At 53.8% G+C, this 21,511-nt stretch overlaps 1 protein-coding gene across 5 annotated transcripts; it reads left to right on the top strand.

Annotated features, from left to right (window-relative positions):
- Positions 1–2,478: 2,478 nt before the first annotated feature.
- LOC147912059 (MAL-like protein) lies at positions 2,479–19,477 on the top strand. Of its 5 annotated transcripts, none has more exons than XM_087426147.1 (4): positions 2,479–2,934; positions 10,161–10,328; positions 11,498–11,623; positions 17,330–19,477. In XM_087426147.1, the coding sequence occupies exons 1-4, from the start codon at positions 2,479–2,481 to the stop codon at positions 17,366–17,368; spliced, it is 789 nt and encodes a 262-aa protein (XP_087282273.1). In that variant the 3' UTR covers positions 17,369–19,477. The 5 variants fall into 5 exon arrangements, with proteins under 5 accessions (XP_087282273.1, XP_087282274.1, XP_087282272.1 ...); XM_087426148.1 differs by lacking the exon at positions 17,330–19,477 and adding an exon at positions 15,309–17,306 and having other exon boundaries at positions 11,553–11,623; XM_087426146.1 differs by lacking the exon at positions 17,330–19,477 and adding an exon at positions 15,309–17,306.
- Positions 19,478–21,511: the final 2,034 nt, after the last annotated feature.

Here is a 21,511-nt window from a genome sequence, read left to right as displayed (position 1 = left end):
CATTATATATATATACACCACGACTTCCTTACGGATCATCCCTCCATTAAGCATGGTCTTTTTTTTTTTTTATAATTTTATTTATTTATCTTTTTCCCCGCAAAGCCCCAGTAGATAGTTGTACGTCATAGCTGCACATCCTTCTAGTTGCTGTACGTGGGACACGGCCTCAGTATGGCCGGAGATGCGGTACGTTGGTGCGTGCCTGGGATCCGACCCCGGGCCGCCAGCAGCGGAGCACGCGCACTTAACCGCTAAGCCACGGGGTCGGCCCAAGCATGGTCTTAATCAAGGGCTCGCAGCTGTGGGGGCACAGCGTCACTCAGGGTCAAGGCCGAGCTCCACTTGTGTGGCCTTGGGCAGCTACTCAATCTTTCTGAGCCTCCATCACCTCATCAGTAAAATGGGAGTCAGTCTACAGACCCCAAAGTAATCACACCTACTGTTATTTATTGGCAAGTTCTGCCCCAGGAATCGTTCCTTGAACACATTCCTCTCCCTCCATCCCTTCTCCCACCTCCAATTCCCTCCCCGCTCAACACACAAGCTGGAGGGGACCTCTTCCACCCTCAGGCTGGCACAGCAATCATCACTTTCTAGCTCCTTTTGCAGACACCCACCCTAGGCCATGTTATTATTTTGACAGAAGCCCAGACCCTCCCCAGACTGACCCCCACAGTCACACCCACTATGCAGCTAGGAAGACCGAGGACACTGCAATGAGTTACTATTGGCTGAGGTGGTTTTTTCATGTCCTGCTGGAAGCCACAGTGTGGTCCTGGTCTCCCTATAAATGTGAACCACCTAAATCATCAGCTGGTGGCCCAGAGCATCCCGGGGAAGCTCTGTGACATGAAGACAGACCTGTCTCTACCGACAATACTCTCCGTTCACACAGAGTCATTCCACTTCCTCCTCAGGCGGTCAAGCACAGACAAAGCTGGGTCCATCCTGGCAGTGGATGATATGTACTGAGCACTGTGCATGGGCTGGGGTCTTGGCTGGGCACCGAGGACGTGATATGGAAGGAAGGAGACAGGCGGGTGGAGTGGGGTGGAGCTGCCCTGCAGAGGGTGGAGTGTGGTCAGAACGAGGAACATTGAGCAAAGGACTGAGGTGAGATGAGGGTCACAGAGAAAGGGACCTTCCTAAACCCTTTGTGGCCTCTTAGGCCTTCTCACAGGAGGGTTGGGGCCGCTCAGCTTCACTGGGCTACACCAGGGGGCTGTGCCTTCTCCCCAGAGTCACAGCCCAGCCTGAGGAATTCAGGAACACAGGTTTGAAACAGCTAGCAGAAAACCCAACCAAATCAAAAAACTAACAGACAGAAAACTTCAAGGCCAGGCAAAGAGACCATTAAGACTTGGGAAGACCTTTGTGTGTTTTAATTAGTGAGTACTGACAGAGAAATTGCCAAACAGGTTTGGATGGATTTGCTTGAGAGCGACTTTTGGCTTGTCCCCACCAGAGTCTCCTCGGGAGGAAGGAGATGGACACCTTGGGTCTCAGGGCACCAAGGCCAGCAGCTCTGAGGAGGCTCCCAGAGGTGCAGTGGGGTGTTCTCATTTCAGAGGCCTGGTCCCTCTCCGTAAGTGGTAGAAGGGACAGCTCATGGGCATGGTATTTTATTTTAATTTTTGGAAAACATGTCCAGGAATTTACTTCTCTCCATAGGGACTGGGAAGGAAGAAGAGCTGTGTAGAGGGGAGAGGGTGAGGGTCCCACTGGAGAGAGGGGGGCTGTGCCCTGCTGTGGCTGTGGGTGAAGCCACAGAAGTGCTGGGGAGTCTGAGCTGGGGGCATGCCCTGGACTGTGGGCAGATTTTCAGCTTTAGGATTTGTAGGACTAATAGTATCTAAATTAAAAACAAAAAACAAAACAGGCAAACTCCTGGAGTGTGATACTTGTTTAAAAATAAAGTCAAAAAAGAACAAATTGTGATCCAGAAAACAAAAACCCAGCAGCAACAGGTAGTCACAGGACACAGGGAGGAGGAGTCTTGCACCGCAGAGGCGCAGGGCTGCCCCCTCTGAGAGAGGGCATAGATCTGCTCTAGGAGGCCCTTCCTGTCCCTTGGATTCCATGCAGATCTGCCCCAGCACCGCCACCCCCCACCACCTCCTCCGGGGGTGACAGGGCCGCGAGAAACCTCCTACCGTCATACAGACAGACTGGAAGCTCCAGCACTGAGTGGCGTGGACCTTGGGTGCAGGGTTCCTGGCGCCGGCTCCGAAGGCGCGGGGAGAAAGGCTGGTGGTCAGAGCTGGTCTCAACACCAACCCTGCAGACCTCCAGCCTGCAGCTGCGGGCGGGACTAGGACCTCGTTTCACCGTGAGCCTGGACGCCGAGGTCGCTCATATTAACGCGCCCAGTGGCAAGATGAAGACACAATTTAAGAACAGTTAAAGCAATGGTGACCCGAGGGGTGCCACGGTGGGGAGTTTTGGGAGCCTAGTTATTGTTATCATCCTTAAGGGATGGTGACCACCTGCGAAGAGTGCAAAGCGTGTAAGAGCTTCCCTGAAGTGGCTTTGTCCTGCTCCCCAGGGAAGATGGCCACCGGAGATGGGACGCAGGAGTCCGGCCCCGACCCCAGCTCCGCAAGCCTGCGGCGCGCCCTCCGGTCGCTCAGGGCGGCGCAGGAGGCACTCGGGCGGGTCCTTTGGGGCGCGCACCAATGGCTCGGACAGGGCAGGGCGGACGGTGGCCCGGGCACCTCCCTCCCGGGTCCCGGGCTCCTCTGCTCTCAACCCGCTCAAGGGGCGTCCGGGCCCATGGGGTCTGCCGAGCAGGCGAGCGGTCAGGTCGGAGGCCAAGCTGCTTATTTGCTCTACTTAAGCCGACGCCGGCGTGCCGGTGTGGACGACAGACGATCGCCTAGAGGATTCGCTGTCTTCACCACCTTCCCGGAACTGCTCTTCATCTGGGAGCTTGTGAGTGGCTGGCGCGCTGAGCCGGGGAGGGGGCGGGATGGGCTGTGCCGCGCGCTGTAGCGGGGGCTCCGCATGGCTGACCCGACCAGATCCACAGATCGCGCGTTTCCCAGGAGCGTCGGGGCCCGGGTGAGGAAAGCCTGCCCCGAGGCAAACCGACCCCAGTTGTTCGTTTTAGAACAACTACAATGGGGGAAAGAGTCTCCAGGACTTCGGTGGAAAAACCAAAATCGCAGCGCGAGTCAGATGCTGGAAGCGGGCCAGGCTCCATCTGTTGCGCTGGTTCCGAAGCTGCGCTCTGACCCCCTTCCCATGGGCCGCGCAGAGGAAGCCCTTGTTGGAGAGCGACCTCCTTGTAGAGGCGCCCAGCTTTGTCCAGGGTTAGGATTTCGTTTACTAAAATCAACAAAAGAAACCTGAGCATCACCAACCGAGGTTTGGGGATTGGGCTGGTGTAGGAGGAGCTGAATCTAGATGATTCTCTTCTGACCTTTGAAATTTTCTGGCAAGGGAATGGATTTGCGACAACTTTGATCTGGAAATAATAAAACAGGCCATCCTTTGCTCTGACACAGTCATTCTGCCCTATGTGTGGTGTGGGTGGAGGGGAGGAGGCTGGCTGAGCAGTCTTCTGCCTTGGCTGAGGTTCAGCAGTCCTAAGGCCTCTGTACTTGTGATTGGTCCCTCCTGAGGCTGGAGCCCCACAGCTTTGCTGGTGGTTGTGAGAAAGCGCTTCCTACCCTGGGCTCCTGGTGAAGTGCTCACTGTGTCACTAGGCTTCAGACTGCCCTCAACGTAAACTCCCCAGGAGCCACAGGCCCTTAGCTGGGAGGGGGTGTGCTGTGTGTATTCTGTGGGTGCAGAGCATCGCAGCCACGGAGACTGGTTTCCCGGCACCCCCACTGCAGAAGAGTTGGTTGGAAAAGAGTAAACCTGTCCAAAACTGACTGTTTAAAAACAGGACCCCAGCTTCTTATTGGCTGATGGAGGTAGGAGGGTGTGAACAGCAAAGGGAGCAGGTTCTGTCATCCATGGAGGGTTTGGGGAAAGGACTAAGGGGACCAAAGGTGCCTGGTGGCCCCATATCACTGCATTTGTGAGAGTTGAGTGACTTCTGGTCCTGGGGCTAGCCAGAATCAAGGAAGTGACATCTAGAAGAAACCCTGGACACCACTGTGCCCAGCCCCACCATTTCTAGATAGGGACACCCAGGCCCAGAGTGGGGAGGGGCTTGCACCCACTGGAACATTCTTTCCCGAAATGGCTCATCTACAGGCTCACAGAGAGTGGAGAGCACACTGGGCTGCTGGCCGAGGCCGCTTCTGCAGCATTAGGAAGGGTTTGGCTTTGCTCTGGGCTCAGGCATCTTCTCTGAGGGATCGCTAGGGTGGGGGACTGGGCCCCCTGGGGCCTGCCTTGAGGTGTGATGGGGCCAGCCAGTCTAGACTGGGTGGGGGCTGGGGGCTGACTCCTGATGGATTCAGAGCTGAGCCCTGGCTTCCACCTGTGACACAGCCTGTCTGGGGCTCCCTCCTGGCCTCTCAAGTACCAGGCCCTGGAAATAGTGTTTTGGACCAAAGGCCGCCAAGGGCAGGGCTGATGGGATAGCCCAGCAGGGGTTCTCCTCGGTGCTGATGGATGGGGACAGTGGGTGAGGGGCCCCCTCGTCCCTGAAGCACTAATGCCATGGGGAGGTGCAAGCCGACTCCTCACAGGTTTCAGACTGTTCCCGGGAGCACGGAGCAGGTCCCTGGATTGTCTGCATCATGGAGCCCTGACTTGCCTTCTAGATTCTGGTGGAAGGTTTGGTTCCTGGTCGGCTCCTGCTGGGCACCAGCAGCATAATGACTTCCTAGGGTGACCTACTGGCCTTAAGTCTCCGCTCCAGGCTCTCTACCAGTCCCAGCTCAGTAATAGCTACTGTTCTGCCCACACTGGGGCTAAACAACCCTGTGTTGAATCGCTTCAATGCACCAAGGCCCGAGGACCTGAGAAAACTATGTAGGAACTAAAAGAAAAGCCTTGTCAGCAGCCATCACACACTGATAGGCACAAGCAGGGGGAGGAGGAAGGCCCAGGGCCACACAGCCAGTCTCAGCTGACCTGAAATGCCACACCAGAGCCCCCGCTCCTGTTAGAAGGCAGTTGGGCTGGGAGGGGAGAGGGGAGGAGAGGGGGAGGAGGGGGAGGACCCCTGAAACTCCATGGTCCAACTTTGAAGGAGGCCCTTAGAGGGCCCAGGGCACAGGCTTTGTTGGGGGGCGGGGTCACTCCAGGAAAAGAGCAAAGCAGGAAGGACAGAAGGTGAAGCTCACATCCCTACCCTGTTAGTAGGGGTCGGGGTGGGGGTGACAAAGGTCGTGTTGATGGACCCGGGGATGAGGACCACAGCCCTGTGTCTGCTGAAGAGGGAGCCATGCCCTTCAGGGTTCTGATCTTTTCTTGTGTTTTGGTCTTAAACACAAACCTTGGTGTTCTTTCCTCTGAAGGAACAGAGCCTGTTGAGCCAGTGGAGGGCTGGGGAGGGGAGCCTGCCTCCCATCGCTTCCTCCTCTGTGATCTCTTCTCCTCTAGACCCAGGGCGGCTGGGAGCAGGATGACGGCTAAGGGGCTAGTCTCCTCTCCCCCCATGTTACTATTCTCATGGCCATTTCCAAAGCCGACCCTACACCGGGGAGATTTCATGGTGAACGGCCTGTGGGTCTCCTTGGGTACCTGCCACATGCAGGGACGTCCTGACCTGGCTCCATGGGCAGCCTGTCAGAGCCGGCCCTCAGCAGCTGTGGAATGTGAGCAGGCCACTGTGCCTCAGTTTCTGCATCAATGAAATGGGGCTGTAATAGCACCCACCTCAAGGCTTGCTGTGAGGAGTAAGTGAGTGTAATGTCCACAGAGCTCTTCAAACAACGTGGTGCACACACTCCTGCTCAATAGCTATTATGTGCAATTATCATTAATTTACTAATAAGTCAAACACCTGCCCCGAGATCCACTGGCCAATCCGCGCTGAAAGGGGGCAACTGCAGGAGGGGCTGTGAGGCGATCCCGCACCACCTCTGATCTTAGACGACCTTCCCGGGCAGGGTGCACCAGGCAGGGGAGAGTGAGATTTGGGGGTGGGCGGGGCTGTGGAGGTCACACGTGACTTGTCCCTGGGGTCCCCAAGTACTGCACAGACAGCACGCTCTGTGGGCTTTCCCAGTGGCTCCTCTGCTCGGAGCTACCCCTGGTCAGCCTGATGGGGTGGCCAAAGGGGAAGAGGGGGCCATGGCAGTCCTGTCCTGCCTTCTGCCTTGGGGGTGGGGACTTCCTGAGCCTCTCCAGCACGGCCCTGCCCGCCTGGTGCCAGTACGGGTGGGGAAAGCTCTGTGAATCCTGAGTGCAGAGCAAAGTGCTGCATCTGCCCGAAGGTGAAGGAACCAGTCACCAGAGGGCCCGGGATTAAACCTTTCAGAACTGATCTGTCATCGGCGTCACGTCACTGCATCACTGTCTGGGCGGGCACTGGAGCAGGGAGAGGAGAGCTTCTGCACAAAATTGTGCCCCACCTCCCCCAGCCCCCACCCTGCCCTGCAGCTGCTTGGTGATAAGTGAGGGACAGTTGGACTGAGGGGCCCGGCAGGAGGGAAGCACCCAGGTTTTTGTCTTAGGACTCTTTCCAGAACCAGCCCCCCAGTTCTCACTGCTCTCCATTTGTGGTACTCCTTTGGTGCAGGTGGCATGGGGGGGCTAAGTCCTCTTTCCTTCAGGCCCGGCTTACCCAACACCTCCACTTGGAAGCCCACCCTGAGAACACCCCTTTCCTGTCCTGCAGACCCCTGCTTATGGTCTGTCTCCCGCCTGGACCCTGAGTCCGCTCATATCCCTGCATGGACCATGCCCTTTGACACATTTGTTCTCAGCGGGCAGGGGTAGGACAGGGGCTAGGGTCTCATCTCCCAGCTGGCTGATGTTTGTGAATCATAACAGGGTCCTTGACCCCAAGGGCAGACAGAGGGTGAAACTGACAGTCACCACCAATTCCCCAGGGAGACCCCGGGACCCTCAGAGAAGCGCCAGGCCATTGATGGGGGTTTCTTCTCACTGTTGGCAGGCGCACACCTGTTTTGTTGACTGACTACACTACTGACCTATTTGGTGACTCCCATCAATACCTTTTGTTTTTCTCACTGAAGCCTCTTCCGTCTGGTCTACATTTCCACAGATTTTGTCTCTTAGAGATGGCTTACCCGTATTTTTCCCAGAACCTCCTTGTTTCTGTTTAGCCTGCTGGATAAAGCCAGGGGGTACAGGTGTGGTAGGAAAAATTTCCATCCAGGCCAAGACAAGCCTGTGTGAGAGCTCCCAGCTTTGTGGATCTGGAGGAGCTTTCCTCCACTCAGGAGCTGGTGACCATCTTCTACCTCGTGTGGGAGGGTGATACTGGTCATTGATTGTTCATCATGCTCACGGCCAGTGCTGGGGGGCAGAGGTGTAGTGGGTACTGTGGAGAGAAGATCGCCCTGGACTTCAGGGAAGTGGGGGTGCAGGCCTGAACAGGGCCTTTCCCAGTCCACACTCGCCCTGGTAATATCAGCTACAGACCTGAACTCCCCTCCTCTCTCTTTGAATCCCAAATCTAGATGGTAACACAGATCTGTGAATATCCTAAAACCATTCAACTGTCACTTTAAATGGGTGAGCTGTATGGTATGTGAATTATCTCTCATTAGAGCTGTCTAAAAGAGAGAGAATTTCTCCCCACCATCTTACTATGAAACTTAGTGCTATAGTTAAACCATACGAAGAAAAAAAGTCAGCATGTTTTTATAAGGATTTTTGAAGGAGGTGGACTCAGATGGGGGACAGGGTCCTGAGGTACCAGGGGGCAGGGCTGGGATGGGGCACAGCGGGTCTTTGCTCCTGTGGACAGATTCTTCCATAGACCCCGGGAAGCTGCATAAGAGTGTGTGTGTTTGTGTGTGTGTGAGAGAAAGTGTGTGTGTGTGAAAGAAAGTGTGTGTGTGCGTGTGTGTGTGCGCGCGCACGTGAGAGAGAGAGAGAGAGAGAGAAGGAGCGAGCATTCCTAGGGAGCTGGCACACAGTCTTCATCACACTGTGAGAGCACACGCCCACAGCAGGTGGAGAGTTGGGATTGACCTGGAAGCTTCCCTCTGCACTGGGTGCTGGAAGCTCAGCCCAGAGCTGGGGCCACACTCGCTAGTGCACACTTAGGACTCTGTGGTGACACTCGGTGTGGTGACTGCGCTCTGACCTCCCCTCACTTATCCTGCCTTTGGTTCCTGACTGAGCCACACGGGAGGAATCGAGCTGAAGGAGGTGCAGTGAGCTGAGTCTGCAGACCAGGCTCTGAGAGCCGCCTTCTCAGATTTTACCATTTCCAGGGACCACCTGTGCATTCATTTACCTCCTATGTGTTCTACAGTCAATTTTCTTCCAAAATACCTCTATCACTACCTTAAAAATAAAAACATTGCCCTTCTCCAGATCGCCTTTGCCTGCCCGTTCTTGGAACACCTGTTCTAGGGGAGTCCAGACACCTGGCTCCACCCTGAGCCCTTCTCCCTGCCTTAGTCAGAAAAACTGAAGACAGTGACAAAGAAACCGTTTTCCTGATGTGGCATTCAGTGTCCCTCAATGCGATGTCCATTGGCCTCATACAAACATCTCCAGCCCGCTGGGTCCCACGTGGGCTTCCATAACTGAGGGCTCTCCCCTCCATGTGCAAGGCCAACTGTTCCTTTGGGATTTGGTCCATCAGTCGCGTGTTTAGGCACAGCCCTCTCACAAGAGACCCTGAGGGCCAGGTAACTAACTTGGACACTGACAGACGCTGGACACGCCTCCCTGTGTCCCACACCCCAGATCAGCCGTGAGCAGGGGGACCCTCACCCCCTCCCTCACCTGGTCAGGGGCAGTGCCATTTTGTCACTAACCAGATACATCTGTCTTGTGTTGAATGCTGCAAAGGAGAACGCAGGGCTCCCTGAGAACATGTGAACATGTTCTCTGGAACATGGAACCTCTGGCTGCAAAGTCGTCTCCAGCCATGTCCCAGCCCACTCCCAGCACAGTACTTGTCCGGGTGGGGACAGTGGATGAGGCTGAGCTGATGTCACTGGGATGAAGAGGGACAAGGAGAAGGGGAGAGAAGTGCAGAGAATCCCAGCTTGCGGTATGCTTGTCCACAGGGGGAGCGGGACTGTGGCACTGAGGGGTGTTGTGACCCCACGTCTGTCCCTACTCTCCCCTTTGATTGGGACTCACTGACCCTGTGAGCATCAACTGGGGTGTCTTCTGGGTAATGACGGGGGAGTGCTTCTCTCACGCCCATCCTCGGCCACCCGAGGAGACTGGGCTGACCTGGGCCCTCTCTCCAGCCCCAGCTCCAGCACTCAGAGCACTTCCTGGACTTGGGGATTTAAGGAACCAATTTTTAAAAAAAAACTCTAGTGACATAGTGTGGCTAATTTATTTTGCCAATAAAGAACTAAAAATCTCCTGGTTACTACCATTTCATGAGAGAGGATTTCTTTTTCCCCCAGAGGAAGTTTCTCCATGAGCTAACAGCTGTGCCAGTCTTCCTCTATTTTGTATGTGGGTCGCCACCACAGCATGGCTGACGAGTGGCGTAGGTCTGCACCGGGGACCCAAACCCGCAAACCCAGGCCGCTGAAGTGGAGCATGCCAAACTTAGCTACTCCAGCATGGGGCCAGCCCCAAGAAACGATATTTTTATTTCAAAAATACTAGGAAAGATATAATCTCAAAATTAGCCCTTCTGATGTTAATACTGGATGGCATAACTCCTTTCTTAGGATGATGAATTACTTAACTTCCATGTGCCTCACTTTCCCCATGTGACAAATGGGTCAGTACCTTGCTCATAGGGTTGTGTGGGGATTAACTGAGCTAACGTTTGTAAAGTGCTTAGGACAGCATCTCGCATATAACTGTATTAGTGCTTGTTACATAACAAATTAAAATTATATTTAAAAAGTGAATAAAAGCAAGCAAGCAGGGGATTGGGAAACACTGAGATTGGAGATCCAGGCTAGAGCCTTGGGGGTGAAAGAGTCATTTTTGGTGGAGAAGTGCCCACCGCTGTTCTCTGCCTCCTTCTTATTTTCTGCCCCTTGTGCTGCAGCATGACTCCTGGGTCTGGCCCTTCCTGGCCATGGGCTCTCCTGGTCTGATGCTCACCCCTGCCCTCCTTCCCTCTGCAGGTCTTTGGGGGCCTGGTGTGGATCCTCATCGCCTCGTCCCTGGTGCCCCTCCCCCTGTACCAGGGCTGGGTGATGTTCGTGTCTGTGTTCTGCTTCATAGGCACCACTGCCCTGCTCGTCCTCTACATAATTGGCGCCCATGATGGGGAGACTTCCTGGGTCACCCTGGTGAGTCGCATTCCTGGATGTTTGAGGGGGTGGGTAGTATTGGACCCTCTGCCCTGGGAGGCTGGCTTCTCCAGCGCTGGGTGAGGCTGCCCTGTAGACGTCTCCCACCCGCGTTCCAAGGCTGAGCTGGCCAGGCCTTCAGCTCCGAGTGTGCATAGCAGCCCAGGGCTCCTGCAGCAAGGTCAGGAGGAGGTGAGGGCAGAGGGTGGCTGTCGCTGTCTGATCCCGTTGGGGCTGCTCTGCCTCCTCCTGCAGGACGGCCTTTTCATGGGTAACCAGCAGCCCACCCCCCTCCCATCCCGCCTGCACCTGCCAGGGCCTGTCGGCACCTCCTATCATCCAGGAGGGCTGGGTTCCATCTTGGGGGAGCAGGGTCCTGGGGACTGGCCTTGGCTGCCCGTGTGAGGCCCTGCTTACTGCCCAGCTCCCCGTCACAGCCTTCTAAAGCCGGCTCACCAGAGAGGGGCTTGGTGGGGGACAGAGATGGCCTGTGGTCTCTGTTCTGCATAAATTCTGCTTTGAGGCCCATGAAGAGCGTGAAACTTACGCTTGGGACCTCTGCCCATTATGTCCCCTGGAAGAGGGTGGGGGCCATTTGGCCGGGCCTCTCACTCTCAAAAGGTCTCCTACTTAGACTTGTGAAATCACCTCCAAATTCCAATAACTCAGAACCCTATTCTGGTACCTTTTTGTGTGTAAACATACCTGGGGCCCCCTTCACGCCTCCCCCCAAAATGAACAACAACAAAATAACAATGGAAATGTCCTGGGCCTCTCTCACCTGCACTGGTCACCGAGGCCACATCTGAACTAGGATTGTGACCATGGATGACACTCCTCAGGTCCAGAACCAATTTCTACCTATTCAATCAGAAGCGGCCCCCTCACTTGATCCCCCCTCAAGGGAAAGCAGCTGAAGTCCTTACTCTGCCCCCAAACCAGTGAGATAAAACTCAGCTGGACAAAGGACCCCTGGGAGGAAGGTGTTGGAGGAATGGTGATGGTGGATGGGGTCGGGGAGTCAAAGGAAGTAGCAGAAGATGACCAAGGGACCTGAGCCATGCTGGGAGGGGACAGGTCAGGTGGACGGTCTCTGCTGGGACCACAGCTGCCCCATGTCTCCACGTCTGGGCACCCCATCTCTCTGAAAGCCCTTTCTGACCCTGCAGGTCAGAGTCTACCACCATATTGCTGCCCTGTTTTACATCGTCTCTTCACTCCTAGAAGTTTTGGCCGCCAGCACCATGAAAGATACAGTCCCACCTGAACAATACCTTGAAAATGTCTTTGCTGCGGTGAGTCTCCCAGTCAACCGGCCTGAGTTCACAGCTCCCACTGCCCACTGACAGAGGGTCTGAGTGGAAGGCTGGCCGAGCTCTCTCATCTTTTCTTAGTTCACTAACTTTGGAATAAAATAAACCTTCCCCTCGTTTCCGAAGAAACAAAGGCCCGGAGAAGGGAAGGGAAGTGCCCAAGACTCCCTTCATCATCCGGTCAGTGCTGCGCTGCCCAGACCTGGGCTGGCCCGGGGGTCCGTCTCTGGGTGGGCTTTGTGGAGGGTGGATGTGTGAGGAGACATGAGTGCTGAGTGCCCGGCACTGCCTGAGCTCTCCGTGAAGGATCGTATTGAACCCTCACAACAGCCTTGGGATGTTGGCACTGTTATCATCCCCATTTCACAGGTGGAGAGCCAGGGCACCAAGAGCATGGATAACCTGCTCTAGATCACCAGGAATTGGTGGGGCTGGTGTCCAGGCCAGGAGCTCTGTCACCCACACTCAGCACCAGTTTGGAGCAGTGAGTCTGGCCACTTGGGTCTCCTGGCTCTCCCTGAGTGGTCTTCCATGGAAGCACACAGTCAGGCAGGGAGCACTGAGGCCTGGGCTGGAAAATCGAGTGGCCAGTGTCTCCCCGGGCCCTGGCTGTGGGGCTGGGGTGGTGGGGAGGCCCTTCTGGACCCAGCGAGTCCAGACCCCCAGCTGTGGGTGTTTGCTGCTGCGATTAGGCCCTCAGCTCTTCATAACGGTGTCTCCTGCCCCACAGCTCTGAGAACCTGTGGGAGGAGGAGGGGCCAGAGGTCACATCCCCACTAATTCCCTGTGCAGGTCCCTTGTGCTCTCTGGGTCTCGACTTGCTCGTCTATGAAATGAGACGGTAATTCCTGGACGTTTCCCTCGAGGACTGCAGAGATATTAAACAGCTTCCTCCTGAGGCCTCACCCGGAGCACCGGGTGGAACAGGAGCTTGAACCTAATTCACCCCATTAGCTGAACAAATGGGGGTGCCAGCTGTGTGTGACTGGGGGGCACATTGCGTGCGGGCCTCTGAGTTCTAAAAGAAACGTTCTCCAACTGCTGGGCCAGACCCATTGGTGGGTGAGGTCATGTGAGGTCGTGACCTGGATTTTCTTTTTGTTAGAATGAGTTGGAATGACAGGATAAGAGAATGTATTGTTTCATAAAACTTTTTTCCAGAGCTGTGCATGGGTGGGCTTTCACCAGTGTGCTAACTCAATAACCATATTAAATGTATTTCTAGCGATGAGTATTGTTTAAAAAATAAGAAAAAGTTTCAGAAATAGTGCTCCTCAGATTTCTAGATGTCATCCTATGAATTATGGAAATTCCAAGGTCAAATGTAATGACAGATCACAAGATGTCAGCTCCAGGAGCCAAAGCTGTGCCGTCCCCCCATTTTGGAGAGGACAGAGCAGAGGCTGAGAGAAAACCCACAGGGTGGGCACTGTTGGGCTCTGGGGGAAAGTTCCTTAAAGCCTTGTCTGCTGGTCCCTGTGGGCCCGTCCCCTGCCCGGGGGAAGCCACATGCTCCTCTTATGCTCCCAGCCTGCTCCCCAGGTCATCAACATGGCCACCTCATGTTCCCTGCACCCCCTCACATATCCCACAGTGTGGGAATGTCTCCCGTATTGGCTCATCTCCCAAGATGGCTGGTTTCTAAACAGTAGGACAGCCAGGCAGCCCCTAGGTTGCTCTCCCTTCCCTTGGGAGACTGGTAATCTGCCTTCTCTGTTATCCTTCAAATGACACTGTTTCATCTCCCCCTCACCTTAGAGCCTATACCTCCCCCATCCCAACCCCAGAAGCCTTCTCTCTGAACAGACATCAGCAAGACATTTGACAAGTTCTGTAAAATTATTGCAGACAATGGTACTGAAATGTAGATGGAATGTGACTAGTGGGTCAGCACTTGATGGAACAACCCAGATGGGCTGAATTAATGCCCCTGCCCACTGGACAGATCTCTAGCTGAGAACCACTGGAATCTACAGTTTTCTGACCTTTCTCTTTTATTTTTATCAAAATGCAGCACAGATCCAGAGAAGTGAGCAGGATACAACTGTACAGCTTGATGAGTTTCCATAAAGTGAACTCCTCTGTGTAACAAGCATCCAGATTAAGAAATAGAACATCATAAACAGCTCCCACATCCCCTTCTTGTCCTGCCCCCATCACTGTGCACCCACACCAAGGATGACCACGGTCCTGATTTCCAGCTGCCTCGTTCGGTTTTGCCTGCTTGTGAACCTCATGTAAATGGAATTACACAGTGTGTATTCCTTTATGTCTGGCTTCTTTCTCTCCACCGTAGGTGTGTGAGGCTCAGCCCCACTGTTGGGTGGAGATGTACAGTGTTTATTCTCGTTGCTGTGGTGTGTTCCATTCATGACTACACCAGCGTCCCTTTATCCAGTCCACCATTGATCGTGTCCCCCCGTTTGTTAGTTGAGTTGGAGAAACATGACCATGCCCAGGCAGTCAGGAGTGTCAGAATCAAGCATCACGATGTTCTCAGCAGGCAGGGGCACTGGGCTGAGACCACCAAGGAGAAATATGAGCTCTGTTCACTGTGAAGTCTCGCCTTTCTATTCACAGTATCAATTGTGTCAGTGCACAGGGGAGGAGGAGTCATGATTACTCAGGATTTAACCCCAGACCCTGCCCAACCATCACATGCCCTTCCTGTGGTCTCGGGGATGGCCAGTCCAAGGTGTGGGAGGTGTCTCAAGACCTTCTCCCACACATCCCTGGCCTTTGGAAGCATCTGGCCTCCTCTCGCCCTCTGTGGTTCCTGATGGGGACCTGCCTCAAAAGCTGAGCTTCCGCCTCCTTTGCTGGCAGCACAGTGTCTGCACTGGAGGGATCCCTGGGATTGGTGGAAGCTGACTGAGGGTAGCTGGAAATTTCTGCCGAAATCTGGAGATTTCCGGATCTTAACAGGGGTGGGCAATAAGGGCAGCTGTTTAGCGAGAGGGGTTTCTGAAAGCATAAGGATGTCCCTTCATGTCCCTGGCTGTCAATGTCCCCAAGGTGCCATATCTTGCCCTCACTTGGAAAATAAGTCTCTGTTTCCTCTTCCTGTGGGGACTTCTGAGGTGCCTCTGCCCAGGGTTCTTACGGGGTCTGGAACAGCTCAGACAGTAAACTGCTCCCACCTGACGGGGAGAGGTGTTTTTTGGGGGGCCGCTCACTCATGTGTGACTGCTCCTTTCAGCCAGAGTACTTCAGAGTTCCCAGATGAGTTCTCTTAAATGTGTTATTAAATAACTGGGTTACTCATCGCCTCTGGTCAGTGAGGGTGAAGGGTTGGCCCCCGCGTGGGGCAGGGAGAGAGCAGGCTCGGGGACGGCTGGTATTTATGGGCATTTTCAAGAGTCATGGTGCGTAGCCCCTAAATGCTGTGCCTGTGCTGGAAACTCTTGACCCTATGCCCAACGTCACAGAACCAGGCCACGTCCAGTGGATCATTAGGTCACCTGGAGCTCTGTGCCGAAAGCATTCTGGGGCCATATCTGGGCTCAGCAAGAGAGGATGTCTGCGTGAGTGATGGGAAGCAGCAGTGGTCCACGCACTTCAGGGCTGTCATCCGGAGGGATATGTGAGCAGCCGGCCCAGTACGGACAGCCCATGCCTTGCCCTCTCCCCATGCATTCCCATTAATGGTTATTTTTCTTGGTTTCAGGTATTTTCATGCGTAGCCACTCTGCTGTACACGGTCCATATGATTTCTGTTTAATCCAATGAAAGATTTTGGAACTTTAAAGCGGAAGAAGTTTAGCTGAAAACCCAACAGTATTCACTGATTGGCCACCTTCCAGCATAACTTTTTAGAATGCAGAAATGCTCTCGATGGTGGAAAAAAGAAACCAAAAGAAGAGCAACGCTCTGTGTCTTGTGGGTGTTATGTTGACTCTCCCGTGTCCCCTCCTGTCAGGGTTGGGGACTTGCTGCCTTTAGCCTCCAAGTACTGAGCCGTCTTTCAGGGTCATTTCCTATTTGTGACAGGGGGCAGTGGGGTGGGAAGTGGGGACTGTGATCTGAGAGACCATGAAACAAAGATCCCCTGCTGACCACTGGACTGGATCTTGAGAACTCTCTACTGGAATTTTCCACAGGCTCTTTTGAGCACCCATCCTGTGGCATGTTTCTGAGTCTTCATGGATATTCTCCTGTCATAGGGATAAAACTCACCCAACAAATATTTGCAGATGTCCACGGTGGAAGATAGACCTTTGAAATACTTTATAAAGTTCCTTTGTGTTCAATACTTTTGTGGGGTGTTTTTTGGGTTTTGTTAATTCCCCAGTATCAGGAACACCGTCATTTCAGTTTCTTTCTGGGGAATCCTTTGGCTTAGACGGAATCTCTAGAGGCAGCGTCAAATGGCAGTTCAGATGACAGCTGTGTGTGCTCGGCCACTGCACTCAGGGAGCCCGGCGCTCGGTCTCCCAACCTCCCCGCTACTGGGGGCGTCAGATGGCTTCACCCTCCCTGGAAACTCACCAAGTACCAGCCTGGGGGTCCCCTTCCTTTTCCTATAAGACAAGGGGTCTGTGCTCAACTAGAGGGTCCTGAAGCCACAAGAAAACAAGGTGCAGAAGTTTCTTCTTACTCTGTGAAGCTGATCAGAAATGTTCTGGGCGGTGGGCTGTGTGTTCTGTTCCAATTAGTGATGTGGATAATAAACTGTTTTTAGGATTTCCTTGGGACGCTCGAGAGGAGAGGAAGGGGGCCAGACTACAGAGTGACAGGAAGTGAAGTGACAGTGATGAGGCCACGTTTCCGGATGAGATGTCCGGGTGAAAGGAGAGGAGATGATAGGAAGGGGCGCTCAGTCAGGAACCCTGAAGGTCAGCTCCTGGTGTCAAGTGCTCCTTCATCCTTCCCTCAGAGAACCCATGACATTCCAGAGCTGGACACTAGAACAGGGGCCTCAGAAACCTTCAGCCCCCAGCCGTGGAGGCGGACGGGCAGGGGCTGGCTGACCTCTGGGGAGTGACCATGAGGACAAAGCTTCAAGCCTCAGGCCGAGGTTTCACTGGGTGACATTTTCCTTCCCTTCCACCTTGGAGACCCCATGACTAACTTGGGTCTCAGTGGTATCTCCAGGAGGTCCTTTGTTATCCCAGGATAATTATACCAGAAAAGGGCCACTTTTAGTGAGTCCAAGTAAAACAAGATTTAAGTAAAAAACTTCATAGTAAGTTAGAAGCAAAGGTTTAATTGGGGCTTTATCTTGAAAAATTAAAGGACAAATTAATAAATGATAGGAAGTTTGTCACATTTTTAACAAAATGTGCAATCAAGTGTTGATTGAGGGAAGTCTCATTTTTTCAACAAAACTGCCTGATCGCATTCCAGGGAGCCAGCACCATGGTGCTGACCGAGGCGCATTTTTTTTCATTTTTCATTATTTTATTGAGGTCATATTGGCTTATACCATTGTGTAAATTTCAGGTGTACATCATTATATTTCGACTTCTATATAGATTGCATCGTGTTCACCACCAATATAATAGTCTAGTGTTATTCATCACCATACATATGTGCCCCTTTACCCTTAGAGGCACATTTTTGACCTCATCCAAAAAAAAGAAACCAAGTCTTAGTTGAATTTTCCAAAGGTTTCTCAATGTTTTGAAATTTTAATCATTCTGTTTAAATAAAGTTTGATATGGTCTTTCTCTGTTTTCTCTTTTTCAGTTGCAAATTGGTCTAAGGATAAAACCCTTATTAGTCTAAGGCTTTGCAGATGATGCTCAGACGTGACTCTCCTTCCTCCCATCCCGAGTCATTGTGGAACCTGCAGTTTCATTTGGCATTTGATTGCATCCTGTTCACCTTGGATGTTACTGGGATGGGCAGCCTCAAAAAATGCCCTCCCCCGGTCTTGATTTTCCTTCACTCAGACCACCCTTCCTCCCCCAACCGACCCTGGTGCAGATCCTTTGTTCACGCATCTCCTTGCTCAGCTCTGTCTGCATCCAGCTCCTTAGGAAGGGTTTGGAAGTACCAGTGCTGGCTGATGGGCAGGCCTCCTGCTGGGACTCTGCTCCCCTGGAAGCCCACGTGCCCTGGGAGGAAAGGGCTGGGGAAGGGGTCATTTAAGAAGCCTGCTGGGCAATAGCCAAAAGGTATCAGACCACAGAGAATGCATATTGACTGAGCACCTACTGTGTGCTGGGACCATAGGTCCCTGCAGATGTGAAATGGTGTCTGGCCCCCAAAGCTTCTTGTGGCCAGCATGCCTCACTTCTCTGCCTCTGGGTCTTGGGCAGGAGGGAACCTCTGGGGCATAGGTTGGTGCTACCCCAAGGCCAGGTGAGACATTCCTTACATGTTGCCTGCCTGGTGGCCCTAACTTGGACAAAAGGTCAGGTAGCACCAACACCCAAACACGACAGCCCAAGGGACCCACATCTGCACCTGTGTAACCATCCTCCTGCCATTTTTGGAGCTCTTGCCTTGGGCCAGGCACTAGGTAAGCACCTTCCATCTCCATAGCCTCCTGTCATCCTCCCCGTGGCCACAGGAGGTGGCCGTGACCGTCCTTTTACAGGTGAGGAAACAGACTCACTCAGCTGGGAGACCTGGAGCTGGACTTAGGGCTGCTCCTTCTGTCCCTGGGGCCCTGTGCCCGCTTACTGCCCAGGGTGCCCAGATCTGTCCTCATGCAGGTCTGTCTCCTGACCTCTCAGGAAGTGACAGTAAGAGGAGACCCTGCAGTGGCCCTGATGCCAGTGGGCAGGGGCTTCAGAGGGGGATGAAGCCGGGCATTTGGGACAGCCCCAGACCACTGGCCGGGTCTGCAGCAGGCCACGTGGCCGAGTCCAGGTCCTTATTGAAAGGGGCTGGCTGCTCTCAGCTGCAAAGTCACCACAATGCCAGTTCAGGCAGCTGCCGAGTTCCACTTTGCAGCCCCCACAAAGCAAAAGACCCTCCCATTGCAGCTGATGCCTTTGTAAAGAAGATGGGTAACTGGGGTTTTTAAGCTCCTGGGACAAAGAGCTAACTGCCCCCTGGGCCTGAGAAAGGATGAAGAAGACGCTGATGTCTCTGATGTGACCAAGAGCCACAGCTTGCAGGACAGGACAGACCACGGTCCCCACAAACATGTGCTGAGGGGGCATCAGGGGAGGCCACAGCAGAGGCAGCTGTGGGTCACGTCCACCCGGGACATGTGGGAGGCTCTCTCCTATGACTTCCGTGGCTGTGGCCTCCTTGCTTCGTGGGGCTCTGGGGCCCCTCCTGGGGGCATTCTCCTGGTGGCCTTCCCAGTGCAGGGCAGGGGGGCCTGGGAGGGGCTTCATCCACACACAGTCCTCCTCTGGGAACCAGTCCCCTGACCCCCTGTTCTGCTCACAGTTGGTCCCACTGGATCTGCCCTCCTCCTGGAGAGGACACAGTTTATAGGAGATGAGCTTCATTGACGTTCTAGAACCAAACTCTAAAAAGCACCTCTTATCAAAAGCCCGGCAGCAGCCTGAATGGGGGATTTGAGGCCTCCTTATGCTGACCTTAAAGAGACAGCAGAGGGCTCGCACTGCCAGCCGTGGGTGGAGTGAGCAGGCCTCTGGGGCCCACACACATGCCCTGTTGTTCTAGGAATCACTGGGGGCCAGTTTGGGGTCACAGTGGGGACTTTCAGGAGAGAAAGTGCCTCTGACCCAGCCAAGTGTCCCTGCACACGTGGGCATCCACCCAAGCCATTTAAAATAACACAATTTGGAAAAACAGATTTAAAGTGATTTTCCCCACTCTCTGTGATCCAGAGGCCTGTGTTCTGTGTCCATCACACCCGGTCATGGCAGCCTCTAAGAGCTGGGTCGCTGGAGGCAGACCCTGGGCTCCTACCTGGGACCTCTTTCTTCCCCCACAGGGAACACGGGGACAATCACAGTGCAGGATCTACAGATGGACCCTGAGAGGTGTGGTCCACGCAGAGGGCTCAGCCTCCAGGACTTCCTTCAGCCAACACACTGTCACCGAGAGCCTGCTAGGAGGCAGACACCAGGGACGGGACTGCCAACAACACTGGGTGCCGGTGCTGCTGGAAGTGCTTTCCTTCTTCACTTAGTCCCTGTGACAACTGCATGTGGTAGATACCATTCAGATGAGGAATCTGAGGCACAGAGAGGTTAAATGATTTACCCAAGGTCACACAGCAAGTAGGGGTGATTTCCAGGGGTCTGGTTACACAGCACCAAAGTTACCTGTCATGTGCCACATCTCACCGTGACAGGGTCACTGTCCCTCTGAGAGCAAGAGCTGCAGTCATGCCAAACAAGTCCCCATACCACAACACTGACAACACTGACAGAGGATACTGAAGTTTCCAAATGACAAACAAGGAGTGTCGGGAAAACCCAGCCAGGGGCCCTGCCCTCCTGGGAGGTGTGTCCGGGATGAGGGGGCCTTTGCCAGGCAGAGAAGGCAGGGAGGGCTTTCCTAGGCAGAGCCAGGGGGGTGATCCAGCCAGGCAGGGGGGGAGGGGAGGTCTCAGGAGGTTATGAAGCCCGGGTTCCCCTGAGAGCGAGGCTGCAGCCTGTGCTTTACCCAGGGGCACCTGCGGGGACTCCCTGTGGGACAGTGGCAGCTGTCCAGGTGAGAGACGCTGAGGGTCTGGCAGCAGCAGGGGGACAGGCAGACGGGCTGGCTGGGGAGTGGGATGGACTTGACCAGATGTTGGTGAACTGAGAGCCAGTGGACGGGGTTCTGACGGATCCCTGAACCCGAGTGTGGCCTCTCTCAGCTCAGTTCCCTTGTCTGCAGAATGGGAATGTTCATCCCGCCTCATGGGTTGCTGGGAGGATTCAAGGACTTGGTTCAGCTAAGCCCCTGGGACTGAGGAAGGATGAGGAAGTACCAACTGTGGTCACCATGATGGGAATGAAGGAGGGAAATGTCTAGAATTATCCTGAAGTTTCTACGCTGGGCAGATGATGGTTATTCCTTTGTGTTCATTATTCATTAACCATGTTCCTGACATTGTCGTAAACTTGATTGATAGTTTTGCTTTTCCTCACAGAACTGAAAGTTTAATCAGCCGTGACAGAGGTTAAAATAGCCCATCTAGTAAACCAAACCTCAGTCGCCTGGGAAGGAGGCCATTTCTGCCAGAGCCCTCTGACCACTAAGTGAAGTGCACCGTGAGGGCCCGAGAGGGTCAGGGTCATCTGACCAGACCCTTCACACCCTCAGTCACCTGGGCCTGAGTAGCCAGGCCTGAGAAGCCTCACCCCTCGGGGGACAGCAGCACTGGGAGGGGGTGGGGGAGTTACCCATGAAGAACAGGAGGCCCCAGAGGCCCAGAGAGTCATGCAGAGCACCCAGCTGGTTAGTGCTGGAGCTGGCACTCGGCCTCGGGCACCCTCCTCTGCCAGCCGCCCCCCTCGGCTTCCTGCCCCTGCTGTGCTCCTCTTCCTTCCCCCAGTTTTATCGAGATATAATTGTCATAAACATTGTATAAGTTTAAGGTGTAGAACGTTAATGATTTGATATATGTATATATTGTGAAATGATCACCACAATAAGTCTAGTTAACATCCATCCCCTCACATAATTACAAATTTTCTTGTTCTTTGTGATGAGAACTTTTAAGACCTATTCTCTTAGCAACTCTCAAAGATACAGAGCAGTATTGTCAGCTACAGTCATCATGTTGTACATTACATCCCTGAACTTTTTATCTTATAACTGGAAGTTTCTACCTTTTGACCCCCTTCACCCAATTCTCCCACGCCCAACCCCTGGCTCTGGCAACCAGAAATCTGATTTGTTTCTATGAGTTTGTTTGTTTTTTTAGATTCCACCCAGAAGTGAGATCACACAGCATTTGTCTTTCTCTGTCTGACTCACTTATCATAAGGAAATCACTATCCTGAA

Source organism: Ceratotherium simum, chromosome 40, assembly GCF_057802395.1.
Source record: "Ceratotherium simum simum isolate JZ-2026a chromosome 40, ASM5780239v1, whole genome shotgun sequence".
Classification (NCBI taxonomy): Eukaryota; Metazoa; Chordata; class Mammalia; order Perissodactyla; family Rhinocerotidae; genus Ceratotherium; species Ceratotherium simum.
This window is presented reverse-complemented; position numbering and strand designations above follow the sequence as displayed.

Coding starts and splice junctions, on each gene's coding strand:
- LOC147912059 (XM_087426145.1), top strand. CDS start 2,479: ATGGTGACCACCTGCGAAGAGTGCAAAGCGTGTAAGAGCTTCCCTGAA. Junction 2,935..10,160: donor TGCTCTTCATCTGGGAGCTT/GTGAGTGGCTGG, acceptor TTCCCTCTGCAG/GTCTTTGGGGGCCTGGTGTG. Junction 11,624..13,655: donor TTGAAAATGTCTTTGCTGCG/GTGAGTCTCCCA, acceptor ATCAAAATGCAG/CACAGATCCAGAGAAGTGAG.